The following is an 18,567-nucleotide window of genomic DNA, read 5'->3' on the forward strand; positions in this document are numbered from 1 at the left end:
CCAGTGTATTGTATCAGTTAATGAGCATTTAACATTTTTAGTTAAATCAACTTAAAAACATAGATTTTTAATGTTTTCATAAAAAATAATAAACTTGAGGTATAGTACTTTTTGGTAAGGGAAGCTATGATGTTTTATGTCAGCTGAACACCATTTATTTAACTAGAAATTGTAAATTAATGTAAAATGCTTTATTTTTATGATTTTGAAATCTAATCTTCTCACCCAGTTTAAAAAAAGGCTTTATTTTTATATATACTCATATAAGACAATATGATCATGACTAATTGCTGTGTATTTACTATGTATTTGCATTTATCAATAAAGTTTTATTAATCACACACACTGTTGTTCTTTCAAATGGGGTAAAATTAATGAATACATTTGATATGTATGAATATATATATATATATATATATATATATATATATATATATATATATATATATATATATATATATATATATATATATATATATATATATTTACAAAAGCATTTTTATTAATTTTAACTTGAAGCACTAAAATAACTGAGACAAGAATAAATAAACACATCAATAATAAATCAATAATAAAAGTCAACAGTGTGCTGCTGAATGGCCGCTTTAACTCGTTCGTCACACATTTATAATGATTATGAAGCCAAATCGAAACCGAAACCGAAACCGAAATCTAATTCGTCTACTTCACATTCATTTTCCCGCGAGCTCTTCAGGACGCGTTTTTCTTCCGACTTATATTTCGTTATTGTCAATAATGAGGAAAATCACAAGTTCACCAATGAAATTAGTGTTGATCTATAAAATCAGCACTGTTCTGTACTCAGTTAAGTTTTAACAAATGCTTTTATAAATAAAGTATAATATCTGAACAGTCTAAAAAATGTGAATGTGCTTCAGTGTCTTATCGTGTGTGTGTGTGTGTGTGTGTGTGTGAGAGAGAGGGAGAAAACATTGTTTGATGCCCAAATAAATGAATCATCTCACAACAGAAATAATTACCTTCCAAAACGATAAAATCATCTTTATTTTTTTACACGAGAACACATCGAGAGAAGCTGTTCCCAGCGTTTTACATCCACTGTAAAGAATAAACAAGTTAAAGTCAGTTTTATCTGGACATATTAATGTATTCATGTTTAGCTGCACTTTATATTTAACCACTAGAGGGCACAAGATTGTCTTCAAGAACTCCCAACAAAACACATCGATGCTCTTTCATCGGATCAATTGGAGAAGAAACCGCGTTTCTCGAAATTCAATTCTGGTTTAAAGAAAAAAAGAATCGCATAGTTTAACTCAATGACAGTTTTTCTGCGTGTCTGCAGGCGGGGCGCAGGGCAGCTCTCTCCAGCAGCGCTTCTTCTTTCGGTTTCGATGCCTGTGGATAAATGGCGTCAGGTATGCAGCCACGTTTTCTCGACGATTCCTTACGTTTTTATTAAACATTAGCCAACAGGAGAGGGTTGTTTACTTAATTTACTTTTTTTTAAATGACAATATTTTCTTCGTGTAGTCTGTTAAATAATATTTCACTTAGCGTGGCGTTCAACAGCAGGAAGAAACTAAACTTGGCACGTTTTTAATGTTCCTATGTGCAGACGTGTAATGTCGACACACTGTAGATCTTCTGGCGATGAGAGCAATCATATTTTCTCCAGTTATATGAACCTTCATAAATATCATCAGCACACTGCACTCAGTTCTTCCAACAAACGCTTGAATAAATACATTATAACGTGTTTATGTGGTTTTCTCTCTAACAGAAGCAGGTAGACGTAGTCCACCATTTGATCGTCCTGACAGTAAGTAAATTAAATCCCTGGCTTTGATGTATTATATACGATATATACTCAATATATTAGTGATATCAGTACTTTTGACAGAGCAGCTTCCAGCGCAAGAGTAAGACTCTTCAGTGATAATTCTGCAGCTATTTATTTTTGCTTGTTTTCCAGTGAGCGACCTGAGGGTCGTGCTTCTAGGAAAGAACAGATCAGAAAACAGACGGGTGGCAAAGGCTTTACTGGATACAATAGTGTTTGGCGAAGTGGCCGTCTCATTCACTGCAGGACAGTGAGAGAATCACAGGAGTAACGCAGGACAGAAAGATCTCGGTCGTCATCAACACTCACCTGCTCCAGACGCATCTCTCCCATCAGCAGGTCACACGCCGCGTGAGAGAGTGCGTGCGTCTGTCTGCTCCGGGGCCGCAGGTGATCCTACTCGTCCTGCAGCGGCACGACTTCGGCGAGGACGACAGACACCGAGCGAAAACCGCGCTGAAGCTCTTCGGTAAACGGGCCGTGAGACACACCATAGTGCTGACCACCAATGAAGAGGCACGCGGAGCAGTGGTCACTTCTAAGAGTAACGCCGTTCGTGATTTAATAACGGAGTGCGGAGGAGGGCACCTGCGCTTCGACGCGGTGAGAGCCGAGTTCTTCAAAAAGACCCAGGAGATACTCCTGAGAGAACGTGAAGAGTATCTCATCTGTGGCACGTTTGAGGATGAAGATCTCAAAGAGAGCACAGAATCACGAGCCGGAGGAGGTCTGTAAACGTCTTACGAATCTCTGTTTTGTCCTTTTTATAGTAAGAGGTTTGTAGAGACCGGACATGATGGACGGCATGAGGGATAACGTCCGTTTATGATCAGGATTCGTTAATCCGCTGTCATTTCCCACTGATTTTAGGAATGATTCACGGTTAGGGTTATATCCAGAAACCGTGTGTTCATGTGTACTGTTTTGTTGTATTACGGTGCATATATTCTATTGTTTTAGTAATTATTGATGTGAATCAATGTGAGACGGACCATACACACCGCGACATGCAAGACAAAGCTGTGCAAAGAGTAATTGGATAGAATAATTGTATTCATCATCTTAAAGCTAATCAATGTCTCTATTTATTCATTTAACAGACCTTTGGAGTTTAGGGACTGTGGTGATAGAAAATCCAGGAAGTAATTAAATTCTGCCAAAAAGAATAGTAGACTACTACCAAGATTTCAGAGAGTTATTAAGTTAAAAAGGCCTGTGAATAAAAGTGAAGTAATTTCCACAGTTAAACATTTTTTTATTATAGCTGATCTATCTGAAATGCCATTTATTGATAAAATTTCTCATGTGTAATACACAATTTTGGTCCATTTCACTTAAGTGCATTAACTGCATATTAATACTTTGAATGTTGCAGAAATGTTGCGTCTATATATCTGTAGTTTGTTAAAGAAACGCTATTCCTCAATTCTGATCGTCTGATATTTCATTGTTTATCACGTCATCCGCACGACCGAATGATGCTTTACTTTCTGAAACTGAAAGCGGTTCGCTTCACTGCTGGATCCGCTTTCCACTTTCTCATTCCTGCTTGTAGTTATTCAATCAAGACGAACGGAAAAAGGAGCCTTCAAGACGCAGTTTGACTACAGTAAAAACAGTTCGGTGCTGATGATACCGTGCTAAAATGTGACAAGCGGATGGATTTACACAAAGTACGCGTTTTCTCCCAACATCAAATCCAGTTAATGGTTGAATGAGTTCTCAGAGTAAAACGTACATTAAAGTGAGAAAGTTTTGGTAGCCGTTGGGTCCTATGCCAGTGTGTATATATACTGTTTTTAGACACAACTGTTTCTGACGATCTGTGTTTGACTCACAGCTTTAGATGATGACCCCAGTATTCAGAGAGTAGAGATGTCTTGTGGTCATGCGGTGACCCCAAAAACCCTGACCGGCTGGTGTCGCAGTCTGCTGGACCAGGTGGGCCACACGTTCTCTATTGAGCTAAATGTTGAACAAAATAGGCTCTGGTTGACCGAGTCAACCAAAAACACCATCTAACACAGACATGTTCATGACAATTTATGACAATTATCAATACCTTTGAGCTGGAGCTCTGCATCTGGAAGAACCTCGGACCATTTTTTTCCAGTTTGCACGAGAATGTGCCTCTGCTTTCAACGCTTTGTTTTTATCCCGACAGAGTCAGTATAAATTTTATTGCCCAGCTTTCAAAGACGGGACAGAGAAATGTAATGTGGAGTGGCCGTTTTCGGAGGTCAAGATGTTGCTCAGCGATTCAGAGCAGGCTCACTTCGAGGAGAAGGTGTCTCTTCTGGCAGCAGCTGAGCACTGCGACTTAAGATCAGTGAGTATTAATCACGTTTCATTACGTATGTCTCCCGGATGATGTGAGATTAATGGTGTGTGTCTCTCTAAGTGTCCGAGCTGTGGGTCCTACGTGGAGCGAGAAGACCTGAGTAACCTCTGCGTGAGATGCACCATCTGTACATCTGTGAAAAACAAGACCTACCAGTTCTGCTGGCAGTGTCTGAGAGAATGGAGAGGAGCAGCTGGTCATGCTCTCCGCTGCGGTCATGAAGACTGCGTCAACCCAGACGTCGACAAGCTAGCAAAGTGTACAGATATGAGGCTGTCTTACGTGGAGAACGTGGAGTGTCCGCCATCCGGCCTGTCCGACCTGCGGTCTTCTTCTGGAGCACAACGGCTTCGCTTGTAAGAACCTCATGTGTAAGCGCTGCAAGCTGGAGTTCTGCTTTCTCTGCCTGAAGCCGAAGAGTGTTTGCAATCCCATCCACGGGCCGTATACCGTCTGCTCCGTGGCGCCGCGGCAGACCGAGATTCCGGTTTGGAAGAGATAATGTGAAAGACAGGACTTGTTTTGCAAACGCTGTAATTTCTTGTAATTTACTAGTAACTGTAAATGTGTGGAGCTCAAAAGCAGTCATAAGTAGCACGGTCGACGGTTTCAAGACCCATTTCTCAGAACGTTTAACACATTTCAGATGTTTGCACACTCGTTCTGATTTGCTCAGCGTTTTCCGCAAAACTCTACACCGTCATTTTGCACAGATTTAACCATGTTCTCATGCAGAAAACGCGGTATAAGTAAATCAAGCGTCGACAAATGAACTGAAACAGCGCTTATTTATTTCTGTGTGAACGGAGAAGATAGTGCTAATAATACTGTGATGCAGTTTAGCAGAGGAAGCTGAATGAAGTGAATGAATGTATTGATTTATTTACAGTACACTACTGTAAGATCTCTGTATCCGAAACCCCTCTATTTTACTGTAACAGTCATCGACTAGCAAAAAGGATTCCTGTTTCCTAAAGGTTTCAGTGACAGTGTTTTTGACTGAATCAGTGTAAGTGTCTGTGGGGGTTTGCGTCCAAACTTTGATTTTGACTGAAGATAATATGCTTTTGGTTTTACCTGGAAGTTAGAGGTTTGTGTAAGTTGTCGTATAGTTTTGTGATTGTGTTTGCAGTTTTGAGAAATTGCCAAATTGTTTGATGCGTTGTGTGTTAGCAGTCGAGACAAACTCTAAGTATGTTCCATGAAGATATTTAGTAAATTTCCTACCTTAAATATATCAAAACTTTTTGATTAGTAATGTTCATCGCTAAGAACTTCATTTGGACAACTTGAAGAGGATTTTCTCAGGATTAATTTTTTTGATCCTCAGATTCCACATTTTCTAATAGTTGTATCTCAGAGAAATATTATCCGATCATAACAAACCAGACATCAGTGCAGAGATGATTTTTTCAGGTTTAGACAAAATGACGCTTATGACTGGTTTCATATTCCAGGGTCGAATATATCTAGCTCCTTTTGTTACTATAAAAATGTTTCAGTTATAATGTTAATACTTGTGAAAAAATATGTTTTTATTTTTGTTATATATATATATATATATATATATATATATATATATATATATTTTTTTTTTTTTTTTAATGATTGTCAAATAGGCTATTTCAACAGCAGTTTTTTTCTTAAATGGAAGAATTGATTCAGATTGGTTGTCAGTGTTTATATCGTTCATCAGCTGGGGAAAAGGTTTTTTTTTCTTAAAATGTATAGTTGTGTCATCTTTACCGTTAGTTCTCTGCATTGTTAAATAAGAGCACTCTCTGTATTTTAATGTAAATGTTCTGTGTGCATTGTTTGTGAAGCGTTTAATTCATTCCTCCACACAGTAATACAGTTTTCATGGGTACAAGAAAATACAGTTTATTTTGTATTTTGGGGTAATTTGTATTGTTAAATGGTCTCTCTGAAGGCTAAGCGCCCTAAAGATGAAATCCTAGAACCGTCCCTGCATAACTGATAGATAGGTAGTGAAAAGAGAGAGGGAAAAAAGATGCATTACTTTCATAATCCTGTGAAACATTTATTTGGCTGTTACGGTTAATAAAGCATCTCATATAATCTCTCCATGTTCCCTTATGAGTCCTGAACAAAAGACGTAAATCATAGGTCTTGTAGCCATGGATCAAGTGTAATATTGCCCAAACATTTAAATATTAACGTAATCGTTAATTCTTGGTCACCTTTTTATGATAGAAATAAATTATAGTCATAGCTTTCTGTCTATAGCTACAACTGCTATTTGTAAATACAGTAAAGTATTTTACTTTTTTTATATTAAATTCATTACTATTTAGTTTGTTTGTTGTTCACACATCCCTAATATCTGATGGCGGGAGCACGACGATGCTCACAGGCCCTGAAAAGGTTACATATAGAAACATTTTGTACATCATTTCCATGATTTCTAATGAAATAAGAATTTTGAATAGGATAATGAAAATGACTTTGTTTCTCCTTATTCATCAGAAGAAACCGCATCTTCCCTCTCTCATTTCTGCTCCCCGTCTCAAGAAAGAACATGTTTCCTTTTCATCTCTTCTCGTCTAACCTCTGCAGATGTGCCGCTGGTTAGATCTCGACTTTGATTTTTACTTCAAGGTGTAGGTGTTAAAATGGCTTTAGGTAAGAACCAGAGGCAGGTATTTGCAGAAATGTATTTTTCTCAATGATTTATTAGGAATTTATGAAATATTACCAACAGTAGGTAACTTTGTGTCTCAGGAACTAAACTAAATTTGAGGCTTCCTTTAATAATCTGCCGATTCTTATCTTTGTTGAATTGTGGAAATAGGCTATTTATCAATATTTGTGTAAAAGTGTGATTTCAACACACTGTAGATGCTCTGAAGTTCAGGAAAATCGTTTTACCAATATGTGTTGAAATTGTTAATTGCAAATATTACATAGCTTTTTACTGTACAAATGTTCAAATTATGCTAATTTATAAAGATTAAACCATCTGATCTCTCTGTGTGTGTGTGTGTGTGTGTGTGTGTGTGTGTGTGTGTGTGTGTGTGTGTGTGTGTGTGTGTGTGTGTGATGTTTTTTTTTTACAGCAGCAGAACGTAGAAATCTAGAATCTGATCGTCCTAACAGTAAGTAAATGAAATCACAAACATTTATGTATCCCTTTTATGAAACAAAATGGGTAAACTTGATATTTTATAAATGTTCTGTCAATAGCTACTTTTAATAATATGCAATTTTAAAATTAAAGTTCACATCCAAATATAAATGCTGTCACTGTATATTATGTTCTTCTAAAATCATGTCTTTTCTGATAAAGATTTTAGGACAAAAAACAATAACAGTACTAAACAATTACCGTTTCATAGTCCTATATATTCCTATAAATCCTGTATTCTGATACTTCGAAACCTTATCCATTAGGTTTGTGATACAACTTTTTAAACAACAAAGTTTAGAAAATGTTTGTGATTAATGTGATTTATTAAATAATGAAGACCATGATAAGTTCAATCTTTTTTTTTAAATGGCTTGTGCCTAGAATCATTTAGTTATATCTTTTATTATAATCTTATTATAAGACAGTAGAGACAGATGGGAGATGGGGATGTGAGAATAAGGGGAAGATTTGGCAACCGAAGCTTTAAAATAAAGAGTGTAGGAGTAAGAGTGTATAAGTAGTTATGATAATTTATCATGGTGTGTGCTGATAAACTTTTATAAATGAAATGTACAAAAAATGCAACCAGTTGCACAGCGGATAAAATGTAACAACTTCATGCTAAACGCACAGACAATACCAGACAATGAGCATATACATAAAACACAATACATAATGAAGAGCCAAAGTAAACAGAAGTGAAAGGAATGAAGTGAAACAAAAGAAACAGTAAGAGGAACATACCAAAACCAACATCTATGAAAATGAAACTAAGGCACCGTGAATATATTCTGTTCAACACTTTATTATTATCATCAAAGTACACTACTGGGCAAAAGTATTAGAACCCTAGTTTTTCACCAACAAACAATGGCTTACGTCTGTTATTTCTATCTTCTTTGGAAAACATTGGTTTCCAAACATTCATTTGGCCGTTAATTGTAATGATCCAGTGAGATTTCTGTGCTCCACAAAGAGATCTGATCTGATCATCAGCAGTCTCTCTGCAATGATGAAGAAAAAGAAAAAGCTGAGACAGACTAAATCCAGTAGATCAATGTCTCCAAACCTTTTTAGCACCATTTTCCAAGCGAGAAGTACCAAACCTAAAGGGTTAACACTGCAGATCACTGATTGGTTGAAACGTCAATACCAGTGTCATTAAATTTACGACATAAGACCAAACTGCTACATTTAAGCAGTCTGTAGTATCATTTGTTCTTAGGTTTTTTTTAGAAATCTTGTTTTAAAAGAAATGGCTGTACTGTGGTTATGATCCCACCCACTTTGAAGCTGTACTAAACTGCAATGGAAAAGCAAACTATGCCACAATAAAGTGTGACTTGTATCGTATCCAGCTAGACAAGTCCGGCCAAAGCTTCATGATCCGTGTGATGTTTCCGAACCCACCAGCTCGGGGAGGGACGCAAATTCGTGAAAGGATGTAAAAATGATGGCTCACTCGCAACAGCACTTCAGTGCAAAGTGCAGTTTTTATTTACAGTGCAGCAGTGTAGACAGTGAAGGCTATATACAGGTGCACACCAAAAAACCAACGACAAACAATCCAAAAGTACCAAAGAAAATAAAAGGGAAAAATAAACCGAAAACACTACAAAGATCAACCAGGTATCCACCATATACATTAAAGTTTAAATTATGTGAGGCAATCGCAGTAGCACTCTACAAATCGACTTGGTGAACAAGTCCGTCATGAAGTTTGGCCTCTGCTTAAATAGGCCAAACTCCACCCCTTTTTTGGATCCTACCATTTGCAGGTACATCTAACATTTACAGGATAAAAATACCACCTCTATTTGGTACTTACTATTCATCCTTAATTTCCAACAATTTTAAATACAAATCAACAGACAATCCGTTACACTTAATACATTCATTGTATTATTGCCACACGTAAATACACACATAAACACCTAAACATACATTGACAATGGTTTCGCCAGCTTCCGGCTCCGCGGCACAGCGCGGGAAGGCTGTGACATTATAATTGGCCGCGCCAGGCGCTTGCGGCTTGGCAGCCACCGCTAACTTTCTCCGGAAGACTGACTACGCCCACACAGACAGACATAACAAAGACAAACAGGACAAGCGCTATGTAAAATGTATGTAATGATTAGTATAAATAACGGAGCAGTGCGGAAATGGGGAAATGTCCGTGTGCTATCATTTTCGCGTGTGCACCCGCTACACTGATAGCGGCAACAGAGGGGAGGATGCAATGAGTGAATGAGGTAAACCGGAGTGTGTGCGGGTGTATGTGCGAGTGTAATTTAATGCTGCTTCCCCAGCGGTGGCAGCTACTGTGACTTTGTCACATCACCTTCCCCCTCTCCCAGCCGCGTACTGGCCGGAAACCTGGACAGATAGTCGGCTACTATATTGAGTCTTCCCGGTCTGTGCCGTATCTTGAACCGGTATGGCTGCAGGGCAAGGTACCACCGTGTAACTCTGGCATTGTGGTCCTTCATAGACTGGATCCAGGTTAGGGCTCGATGGTCAGTCTCTAGGTCAAACTCTCGACCAAGGAGATAATAGCGTAAGCTGTCCAGGGACCACTTGATGGCGAGACCTTCCTTCTCAACTGCCGAATATCTTGCCTCTCTGGGGAGTAACTTGCGGCTGAGATAGACAACCGTCTCTCTTCTCCTGCACTTCCCTGGGCAAGGACTGCACCAATCCCTGTTGCTGATGCATCTACCTGTACCAGGAACCTTTGTGTGAAGTTCGGACTCTGGAGAACTGGGTTGGAGCATAGTTTTTCTTTTAAGTTATTAAAAGCTGCCTCACATTCATCAGTCCAGGGAACAGGGTTTGTCACTGTTTTGGACAGCAGGCCGGTCAGAGGAGCCGCGATGGAGGCAAAGTGTGGTACAAATCTCCTGTACCAGCCCACCAGTCCTAGGAAGGACCTCACTTCCTTCTTGGTCCTTGGTTGTGGGCTCCTTCGGATTGCCTCCACCTTACCTATTTGGGGTCTCAGTTGCCCATTGCCCAGGTGATACCCCAGGTAATTTGCCTCTTGCTTTGCCCACTCACATTTAGCAACATTCAATGTTAGTCCGGCTTCCTCTATCTTCTTTAGGGTTTGTTGGAGGTGGTGAAGATGCTCTTCCCAAGAGTTGCTGTGTATTACCACATCATCCAGGTATGCTGCAGACCAGTCTTCACAGCCTAGAAGTACTCGGTCCATCAGCCTCTGGAAAGTGGCTGGTGCTCCATGAAGACCAAACGGTAGGACTGTAAACTGGAACAAACCTAGAGGTGTCCGGAATGCCGTGTATGGTCTGGACTGAGGACTAAGAGGAACCTGCCAGTACCCTTACACAGGTCTAACGTAGTGATGTATTTTGCCTTTCCAATTTTCTCCAGCAGATCGTCCACTCTTGGCATGGGGTATGCGTCAAATTTAGACTGGGCGTTGAGTTTGCGGAAGTCGATGCAGACACGCAGGGATCCATCCTTCTTGGGGACAATCACCATTGGACTGCACCATTCGCTCATTGAAGGTTCGATCACTCCTAGCTCCCTCATCAGCTTGATCTCCTCTTTCAAGGGTTCCACTAGCCTCTCAGGCACCCGGTAAGGACGTTGGGCGTGATGGTGTCAGGTCAGAAAGGTGGATGGTGTGCTGGGTCAGCTCCGTCCGTCCAGGCCTCTGACAGAACAAAGCGGGAAACTGGTTCAGAAGGTGCTGCAGCTCTTTCCTTGTGGAGTCTTCTAGGTGAGTCAGACTCACCACAGACGGCTGTCTCTTTACATCCTCTGAATCCTCTTCCTCATCTACCTCCACCTTCCTCACAAGAAGCGATGTTTCCTGTCCCTTACCAGGTGGCTCTTTCCACTCCTTTAGCAGGTTCACGTGGTAGGTCTGCCTGGTCTTGCCCTTGTCAGGATGATGAATTTCATATGTGACTGGCCCCATCTTGCGGACCACGGTGTATGGCCCCTGCCATTTAGCTAGTAGTTTGCTCGTTGAAGTGGGTAACAGGAGTAATACCTTCTGTCCTGGTTGAAACTGCCGCAGTCTGGCGTGCTGGTCATACCACATTTTCTGTGTTTTCTGCTTCTCTTGCAAGTTCTCTTTGGCTTGTTCTCTGTATCGCTCCAGACGGTCTCGCATTTCTAGCACATACTGCACAATGCCCTTCTCCGCCGTCTTGGAGCATGCAGGTTGCTCCTCCCAGCCTTTCCTTAGCAAGTCCAGGGGTCCTTGTATCTGCCATCCATAGAGAAGCTCGAAAGGTGAGAATCCTGTTGATGCTTGGGGTACCTCTCGGTACGCAAAGAGAACAAATGGTAACCACTTGTCCCAGTCTTTTCCTGTGTCTGCCACAAACTTCCGTAGCATGTTCTTGAGCGTTTGGTTAAATCTCTCCACCAGGCCGTCCGTCTGAGGGTGGTAGGGAGTTGTTCGGATGGCTGTAATGCCCAACTGCTTGTTCAGCTGCCCCATCAGCCACGATGTAAAGTTTGTTCCCTGGTCTGTGAGTATCTCCTCGGGTATGCCGACTCTGGAGAAAAGTTGAACCAGGGCATGGATGATCTTAGGAGTGGTAATTGAACGGAGTGGGAAGGCCTCAGGATACCTTGTGGCGTAGTCGCTCACTACCAAAATGTAGCGATGTCCAGCACTGCTCTTTTCCATTGGCCCCACAATGTCCATGGCGATTCGCCTAAAAGGTGCAGAGATAACAGGGAGCGGTTGCAGAGGTGCTCTGCCCCGCTGGGACACAGCACTTGTCTTTTGGCAGATGGCACATGTGTTGCAGTGTGTTTGTACATCTGTGTATAGTGTGGGCCAGTAAAAACGTGAGCTAATGCGTGCATATGTTTTCTGTTGGCCAAGGTGACCTGCCCATGGAACAGTGTGTGCAAGATGCAGAACAAGAGGACGACAACAACATGGTACAATCAAACGGGTCATATCATTATTTCGCACATATAACACAGAATTCAATAGCACATATTCTTCATTGCACAGGTTTGATGGTTTGGCACACTCAGCTTTGATAAACAAGGATTTCAAAGTTCCATCATTCCTTTGAAGTTGTGCTATGTTCCCTGGGACCTTCCAGCCATTAACCTCGAGACCCTCCACTGAGGGGTCAGAAGCTGGGGCTCCCAGGTACTTCTCAAGTCGCCTTTGGCGGCGTGACTTTAGGCCCTTTAGTCCCACCCTGCAACAGACTACTATCCAAGTCTGGCAATGGCTGTAGACCGGCCCTGGCTTGAGCTCTAGTGAGAGCAGGACATGACAAATCAACACTGGTTGTGGCAACAGAACATTCAGAGTCCTTGCTGGTGGGTTGCAAGAGTTCATAAAGCACTGGTAAGTCTCTACCAAGAATCATATCAGCTGGTAAATTGTCGACTATGGCAACATTAAGTAAGTACATTTGTTCTTGTACCTCTACCATTATCTCAGCTTGGGGGTACTGCTTTACATCCCCATGCACACACTGAACAGAGGTAGTATTCACATAATTGACATTATTTACAAAGCATGCTTTTAACATTGACAGAGAACTTCCAGTGTCTAAGAGTGCTTTCAGTTCATGTCCATTAACAGTCACAGCTAATACATTCTGACTCTCCCCTTAGAGCCAAAACCACAGTCCCCTCTCTGGGCACATAACAAAATCCCGTAAGTTTTGCTTTATGAGCAGGACATACAGCTGCTTTGTGGCCCGGCTGCTGGCAGTAAAAGCAAAGCAAGTCTTTGGTTGTTGACTTTGGACCTTGTGTATTGTCAGATATTGTCAGACCCCTTACACTCCCAAGCTATGAGAAGCACCACGCGACAGTACCTTTAGATGGTTGAGTACGAGGACCGCCATGAGCATTCAGGTACTGCTGAGCCAACCTTGCTGCCGCCAGTCCTGACCTTGGCTCATGCTCTCTCACCCAGGTGCGTGCATCGAAGGGAAGCACCCGAAGAAGCTGCTCCAGGACGATGGCCTCACCGATCTCCTCTTTTGAGTGCTCCTCCGGTCGTACCCAACGCTTGTACAGATTCTTTAGCCGGTGGTAAGTCTCTGTTGGTGACTCTCCAGCTGGAACCGCAGATGATCGGAAGCGCTGACGGTAGGTCTCTGGAGAAATGTTGAATTTTTCCAACAGTGCATCCCTCAGGTCAGCGTAGACCTCCGCCTGCTCCTCATCCATTGCCAGGTACGCCTTCAGAACTTGAGCAGTGTGACTAATACCACTCTGACCACCACAAAAACATTTCTTCCTCCACCAAGGAGTTGGTCCACATTTAATGTACGACTGTAAATAATACTTATATGACTGAAATAAAATTCTGATATAATTATTCCTTCACAACTAAATCTCTTGCTGAGTAAAATCTGTTGTGTGTAATATTATTATAGATCATGCAACATTTATAAAATAATGAAAACTTTTTAATATAACATAAACATCTGCCATTAAGAACAATATTGCATTCTTAATGGCAGATGAATCACATTAGATTATTTGTGGATGAACTTACTTTGTTGTGTATTTTCAACAGTTTCAGTAGTTCTCGTTTGACTGTACCTTGTAGCAAGTAACCTGCATCAACATAAAATAAACATAAACGTAACAAAAGCAGCCTGAACATAGTAGAGCTTAGAGGTGATGCCGCTGAAGAAGAAACCGAGAGAGCAGCTGGACCGGAAAAGAGAAAGTCAAAGAAGTGAAGAGATTTGAGAAAGGCTTCCTTGTTTGAACTCTCTGTGATCCCTGCTGGCACTGTTATGGCCGCAAATGCCATTTCTGAACTTTTAGTGTTTATTGAATCCCCCCATTATGACTGCAGATGCCATTTCCGGACTCTCTGTGTTCCCCAAAGCCACTGTTATGAATGGCTACGGAACTTTCCGAATTCGAAACGGAAATTCGAATTCTCCATTATGATGCCTGGTGCAGTTTCTATGCCAAAAAGGCCATTTATGAATTTTTTCACTGTCCTGTAATGGCTCAACAGCACCACCTGTTCCATCTTGATGGTCTTCTGCTGTGCCCTGACCTCCTTCCCTGCCTGCTCCACTCTGGCTCTCATGCAGTACCTAACTCCACCCTGGCCTTCAGCTCTGCCTGCCCTGGCCCCTTTCACTCTACACAATATTTTTCTCTCCATGGGCATGGCCCACCATCCCTCCCCCTGTCCTGCCTCTGCTCCACGCCCTCTTGAACTTGTGTTGCATATGTTCTGTCTTGTGTTTCAGAGCGTCTGAAATCCACTCCTTAGGTGAGAGGCTATGTTACATGTAGCTTGTGTATGTTTTAGCCCCTGTCTGCTGTGTGCCTTGTTTGTCTCCATGGTTTGTTCTCCTCATTAGTTGCCATAGACACTCAGTGGACTACACCTACTCCTTGGTAGTTTCCATAGTAACTAATTGGTTCCTTTTGTTCTCTTGTGTATAACTAGCCCTTGTGATAAGATGTTCTTGGTTTGATGTTTTTTGTCCCTGTAAGGAAACATGCTTATAAGTATTAAAGAATGTGTTTTTGAAAAAGTAAAAATGGAAAAAGTTTTCACGGGTATGGTTTGGTTAAAGAGATTTGTAGCTTGTAGAGTAGAACAACCCCTATGACTTTGAAAGGAACACATAAAACATGGAAACCAGTGTGTATGTGATTGTATGTTTTTGTGCTCTTTTTCAGTGAGAGATCTGAGGATTGTGCTGATAGGAAAGAATGAATCCGAAAACAGCAGAGTGGGAAACACTTTACTGGGTACAGAAGCATTCCACAGTACATCTGCATCTTATTTTCAGCAGCACTGTAAGAGAATCAGTGGAGCTGTAGAAGGGAGACACATCACAGTCATCAACACTCACCTGCTCCAGCCCAATCTCCCACAACATCTGATAATACAAAGAGTGAGAGAGTGTGTGTCTCTGTCTGCTCCGGGACCTCATGTGATAGCGCTCATACTGCAGAGCAAGGACTTCAACAAAGAGGACAGACAGAGAGTGAAAATTGTGCTAAACCTCTTCAGTAACCAGGCCATGAACCACACTATAGTGTTGACTAATGATGAAGAGACACGCGGATCAATATTCATTTCTAGGAACAAAGCCATTCATAATTTAATAAAGGAGTGTAAAGGAAGACATTTTAGGTTTGTTACAATAAACCTCGGACAACGCTCTGAGATGTTCAGAAGGATAGAGAAGATGATCAAAGAAGAACACAAAGAATATCTTATCTGCAACATGTATGAGGATACAGGTGATAGTTAGTGTTTTTTAATGGTTTCTAAAACTTTCTATCATATTGAACAATAAAATATTTCTGTTGATGTTTTAGGAAGTGTACCACAGCTGATCTGAATATTCTGTCTCTTTTTAGTCTCAGTGATGCCTACTGGAAAAGCAAAGCTGAACATTGTGCTGTGTGGAAATGATTCAACACTAAAGAGTTTTGCATCTAGAATGTTTAGAGGAACAATGATTAAACCAATGAATAAACTTTTACCGCAGGCAGAGATGAGTAAAGTGTGTCAGAAGAGAGAGGGAATGATTCATGGACGTCAGGTCAGTGTACTAGAGCTTCCAGTTCTCACTCAGCTCTCGGAGGAGGAAGTGATGCGGGAGACTTACCGCTGTTTGTTTCTTTGTGATCCTGGAGTTCATCATTTTATCTTTATTATTCCTGTCACTCCACTTACTAATGCAGACAGAGCAGAAATGGAGAAGATTAAAGGAATATTTAATTCTTATGAGCACTTCATGGTGCTTTTCATTACTGATCTCACTGTTGACCAAAGTGTGATAGATTTTGTAGAATCCACAGAATCTCTGAGGATTGTAAGTCTCTATGGGAGTTGGTACGATGTGGTGGGCTTGAAGGACCAGAGAAACTCCAGACAGATCTCAGACCTGCTTAATTGTATAGAGAGCATGAAGACTGAACCCTATTCTCTTCAGACGCATATGAGAGCTCCAGAGAAGAGAGTCAGACATGAACTAGAGGAGAAACTAAGAGTGAAAGACAATGAAATTAAAGAGTTACAGCAAAAGATCAAGACACTGGGTGAGTGCATTCATGTATTTATCTGGATCTCTGTGTAACATGCATTCTTTTTTGACTCATTAAAGACTACTCTTGCTGCTGCATTCTAGAGGTCTGATAGAACTAGGAAAAATACCTAAGAGCACTGCAATTACCAGCCTGGACAGAACAAGAGCTTGAACAAGAAGTTGTGTAGCATGTTTAGGAAGAATGGGGCCTGATTGTTTAATGTTGTATAAAGCAACTCTGAAGGGCCAGGCAGATTTAACAATGTGGTCTGAGAAATTTAATTACATCTCCAAGAAGTTACTTTAAAGAAGTTATTGTTGATGCACCTAAATGGATGGTGAAATTGAAGTAATGAAGTAATGAGTTTGCTGATACCGAAAGCTGTTTTGTCTTGGCACTGGTTGAGCTGAAGGTGATCCAGCAAGAAATATTTGTTAGATATGCTTAGATATGAGCAGCTATGTTCAAATCCTCAGGATAGAATGAAAGGTAGAGTTGACTATCATCAGCATAGCAGTGATTTTGAAAACCCATGTTTCTGATTGAACCTAGCAATGTCATGTAGACAGAGAAGATAAGTGGTCCTAGAATTGAGCCCTGAGGCACCCCATTAACTAGATGTTGGAGCAGTCTGTAGTTCCTTAAAAGTCCTGGCATAAGAGTGGGTTTCTTAAGTAGTCAGGTGATACAAGCCTTTTTAAATGCTAAGGGAGAGACACCAATGTGAAAAGATATATTGATGTGTGAGAGTGCAGGTACAACTGAAGGAGAAATGACTAAAAGAGATGAGACAGAATAGGATCAAGCTGACAAGTAGTAGGATGACAGGAAAAGGTGAGTATAGAGACTTCTGTCTCAGAGATTGGAAATAAGGAAGGTGGGTGTGTGTTTGCTGGTAAGGTGTATTTGTTAGTTTGTGGTGTGGAGAATTGTGTGTCCTTAGGGTTAGGGTTATGAGGGGATTAGAGTGTTATAATTGTATTAACAAAGAATGTTACGAAGTTATCAGCTGGTAGATTTGATGAAGGTAAAAGACAAAAGAGGCAGTAAAATGTAATGTGGGAGTTTGGAAAATTGTTAATTTTGTTGTGGCAGTATGTTCTTTTAGGAGTGGATATATTAGCAGAGAAGAAATAGACTAAACGATGCAATTTAGGTCAGTAGGATTTTTGGATTTGCACCACACCCTTTCTGCAGTCCAGCATTTTGGACCATGCTCATGGAGAACATCAGAGAGCCATCAGAAGACATGGAACAGAGTGGCCAGGAAGAGAGGGGGAAGACAGTGTCTAAACAAAAGATGAGAACTGTTTAAGGGGAGGAAGCAACGATGAAACCATATCAGATAGGTGATAGGGTAAGAGTGAGGACATGTCCTTCATTCTTTTTAAGGCAGTTCACCATGCATTTTTTTTAATCATCACCACTAACACTGCACTGAGATTGGAAATTCAGTGTGATAGACAACTGAATATAAGCAACAGAAATATTACTATGTTGCTGAATGTGATTTTTGTAAATACTCACAGTAGCGTCAGTCCTTAAAAAAAGCCCTTTGGCAAGTATTACAGCTTGTAAATGCTTTTTGCAGCCAGACTGCAGTAATTATGACATGATGTAACTGCAATATTATTTTATAACTAGTTAATTATTTTGTCATAGATCCAGAGTGTGTGAAGCTGAATCTGGTTGTGTGTGGAGTAACAGAGGATTAAAATCCTTAATCTCAGAGCTGATCCTAAATCAGAGCGAGAGAAGATCAGATTCAGAGTGTGTGAGGAGAGACGTGGAGCTTGATGGATGTCAGATCAGTCTGGTGGAGCTTCCAGCTCTGTTCAACACTCAGCTCTCAGAAGAGGAAGTGATGCGTCAGACTCACCGCTGTGTGTCTCTCTGTCATCCTGGAGTTCATGTCTTCATCTTCATCGTTCCTGATGCTCTACTTAATAATGAAGACAAAGCAGAAATGGAAAGGTTAAAGAGAATATTTAGCTCAAGAATCAACAAACATCTCATGATCCTCATAAAGCAGAGCTCAGATCATCAGACAGCAGAACTAAATGAAGAAACACAGTCTGCCATTCAGAGTTTAGGAGGTCGACATCATTTCATTGACCTGAACACACAAGTGTCTGTGTTGATGGAGAAACTGCAGCAGATGGTTGAGGAAAACAGCGCTGTTTGTTTCTCCACAGAGACACTGATGGAAGCACAGAT

The 18,567-nt window shown here is 40.9% G+C and overlaps 2 protein-coding genes, 1 long non-coding RNA gene and 1 pseudogene across 6 annotated transcripts in view; 3 read left to right on the forward strand and 1 right to left on the reverse strand.

Moving 5' to 3' along the window:
- Nucleotides 1-18,567, reverse strand: part of LOC122327919 (GTPase IMAP family member 8-like) — a 295,481-nt gene that overhangs the window by 50,316 nt on the left and 226,598 nt on the right. The window lies entirely within an intron of this gene.
- Nucleotides 1,202-2,047, forward strand: LOC122328040. Its single transcript, XR_006247755.1, has 3 exons — nt 1,202-1,400; nt 1,766-1,804; nt 1,958-2,047. It is a non-coding gene; the product is annotated as an uncharacterized LOC122328040 (long non-coding RNA).
- Nucleotides 3,575-5,132, forward strand: LOC122327994 (annotated as a pseudogene).
- LOC122327950 (GTPase IMAP family member 8) lies at nt 5,771-18,215 on the forward strand. Of its 4 annotated transcripts, XR_006247737.1 has the most exons (6): nt 5,771-6,809; nt 7,244-7,282; nt 14,989-15,564; nt 15,679-16,362; nt 17,507-17,707; nt 18,013-18,215. XR_006247737.1 is itself a non-coding variant. In XM_043223658.1 (5 exons), exons 1-5 carry the CDS (start codon nt 6,800-6,802, stop codon nt 17,512-17,514), a joined length of 1,317 nt encoding a protein of 438 aa, XP_043079593.1. In that variant the 5' UTR covers nt 5,771-6,799; the 3' UTR covers nt 17,515-17,986. The 4 variants fall into 4 exon arrangements, 3 of the variants coding, with proteins under 3 accessions (XP_043079593.1, XP_043079591.1, XP_043079592.1); XM_043223658.1 differs by lacking the exon at nt 18,013-18,215 and having other exon boundaries at nt 17,507-17,986; XM_043223656.1 differs by lacking the exons at nt 17,507-17,707; nt 18,013-18,215 and having other exon boundaries at nt 15,679-16,742.

The sequence above is a fragment of the Puntigrus tetrazona genome, chromosome 22 (assembly GCF_018831695.1).
Source record: "Puntigrus tetrazona isolate hp1 chromosome 22, ASM1883169v1, whole genome shotgun sequence".
NCBI classification, from domain to species: Eukaryota; Metazoa; Chordata; class Actinopteri; order Cypriniformes; family Cyprinidae; genus Puntigrus; species Puntigrus tetrazona.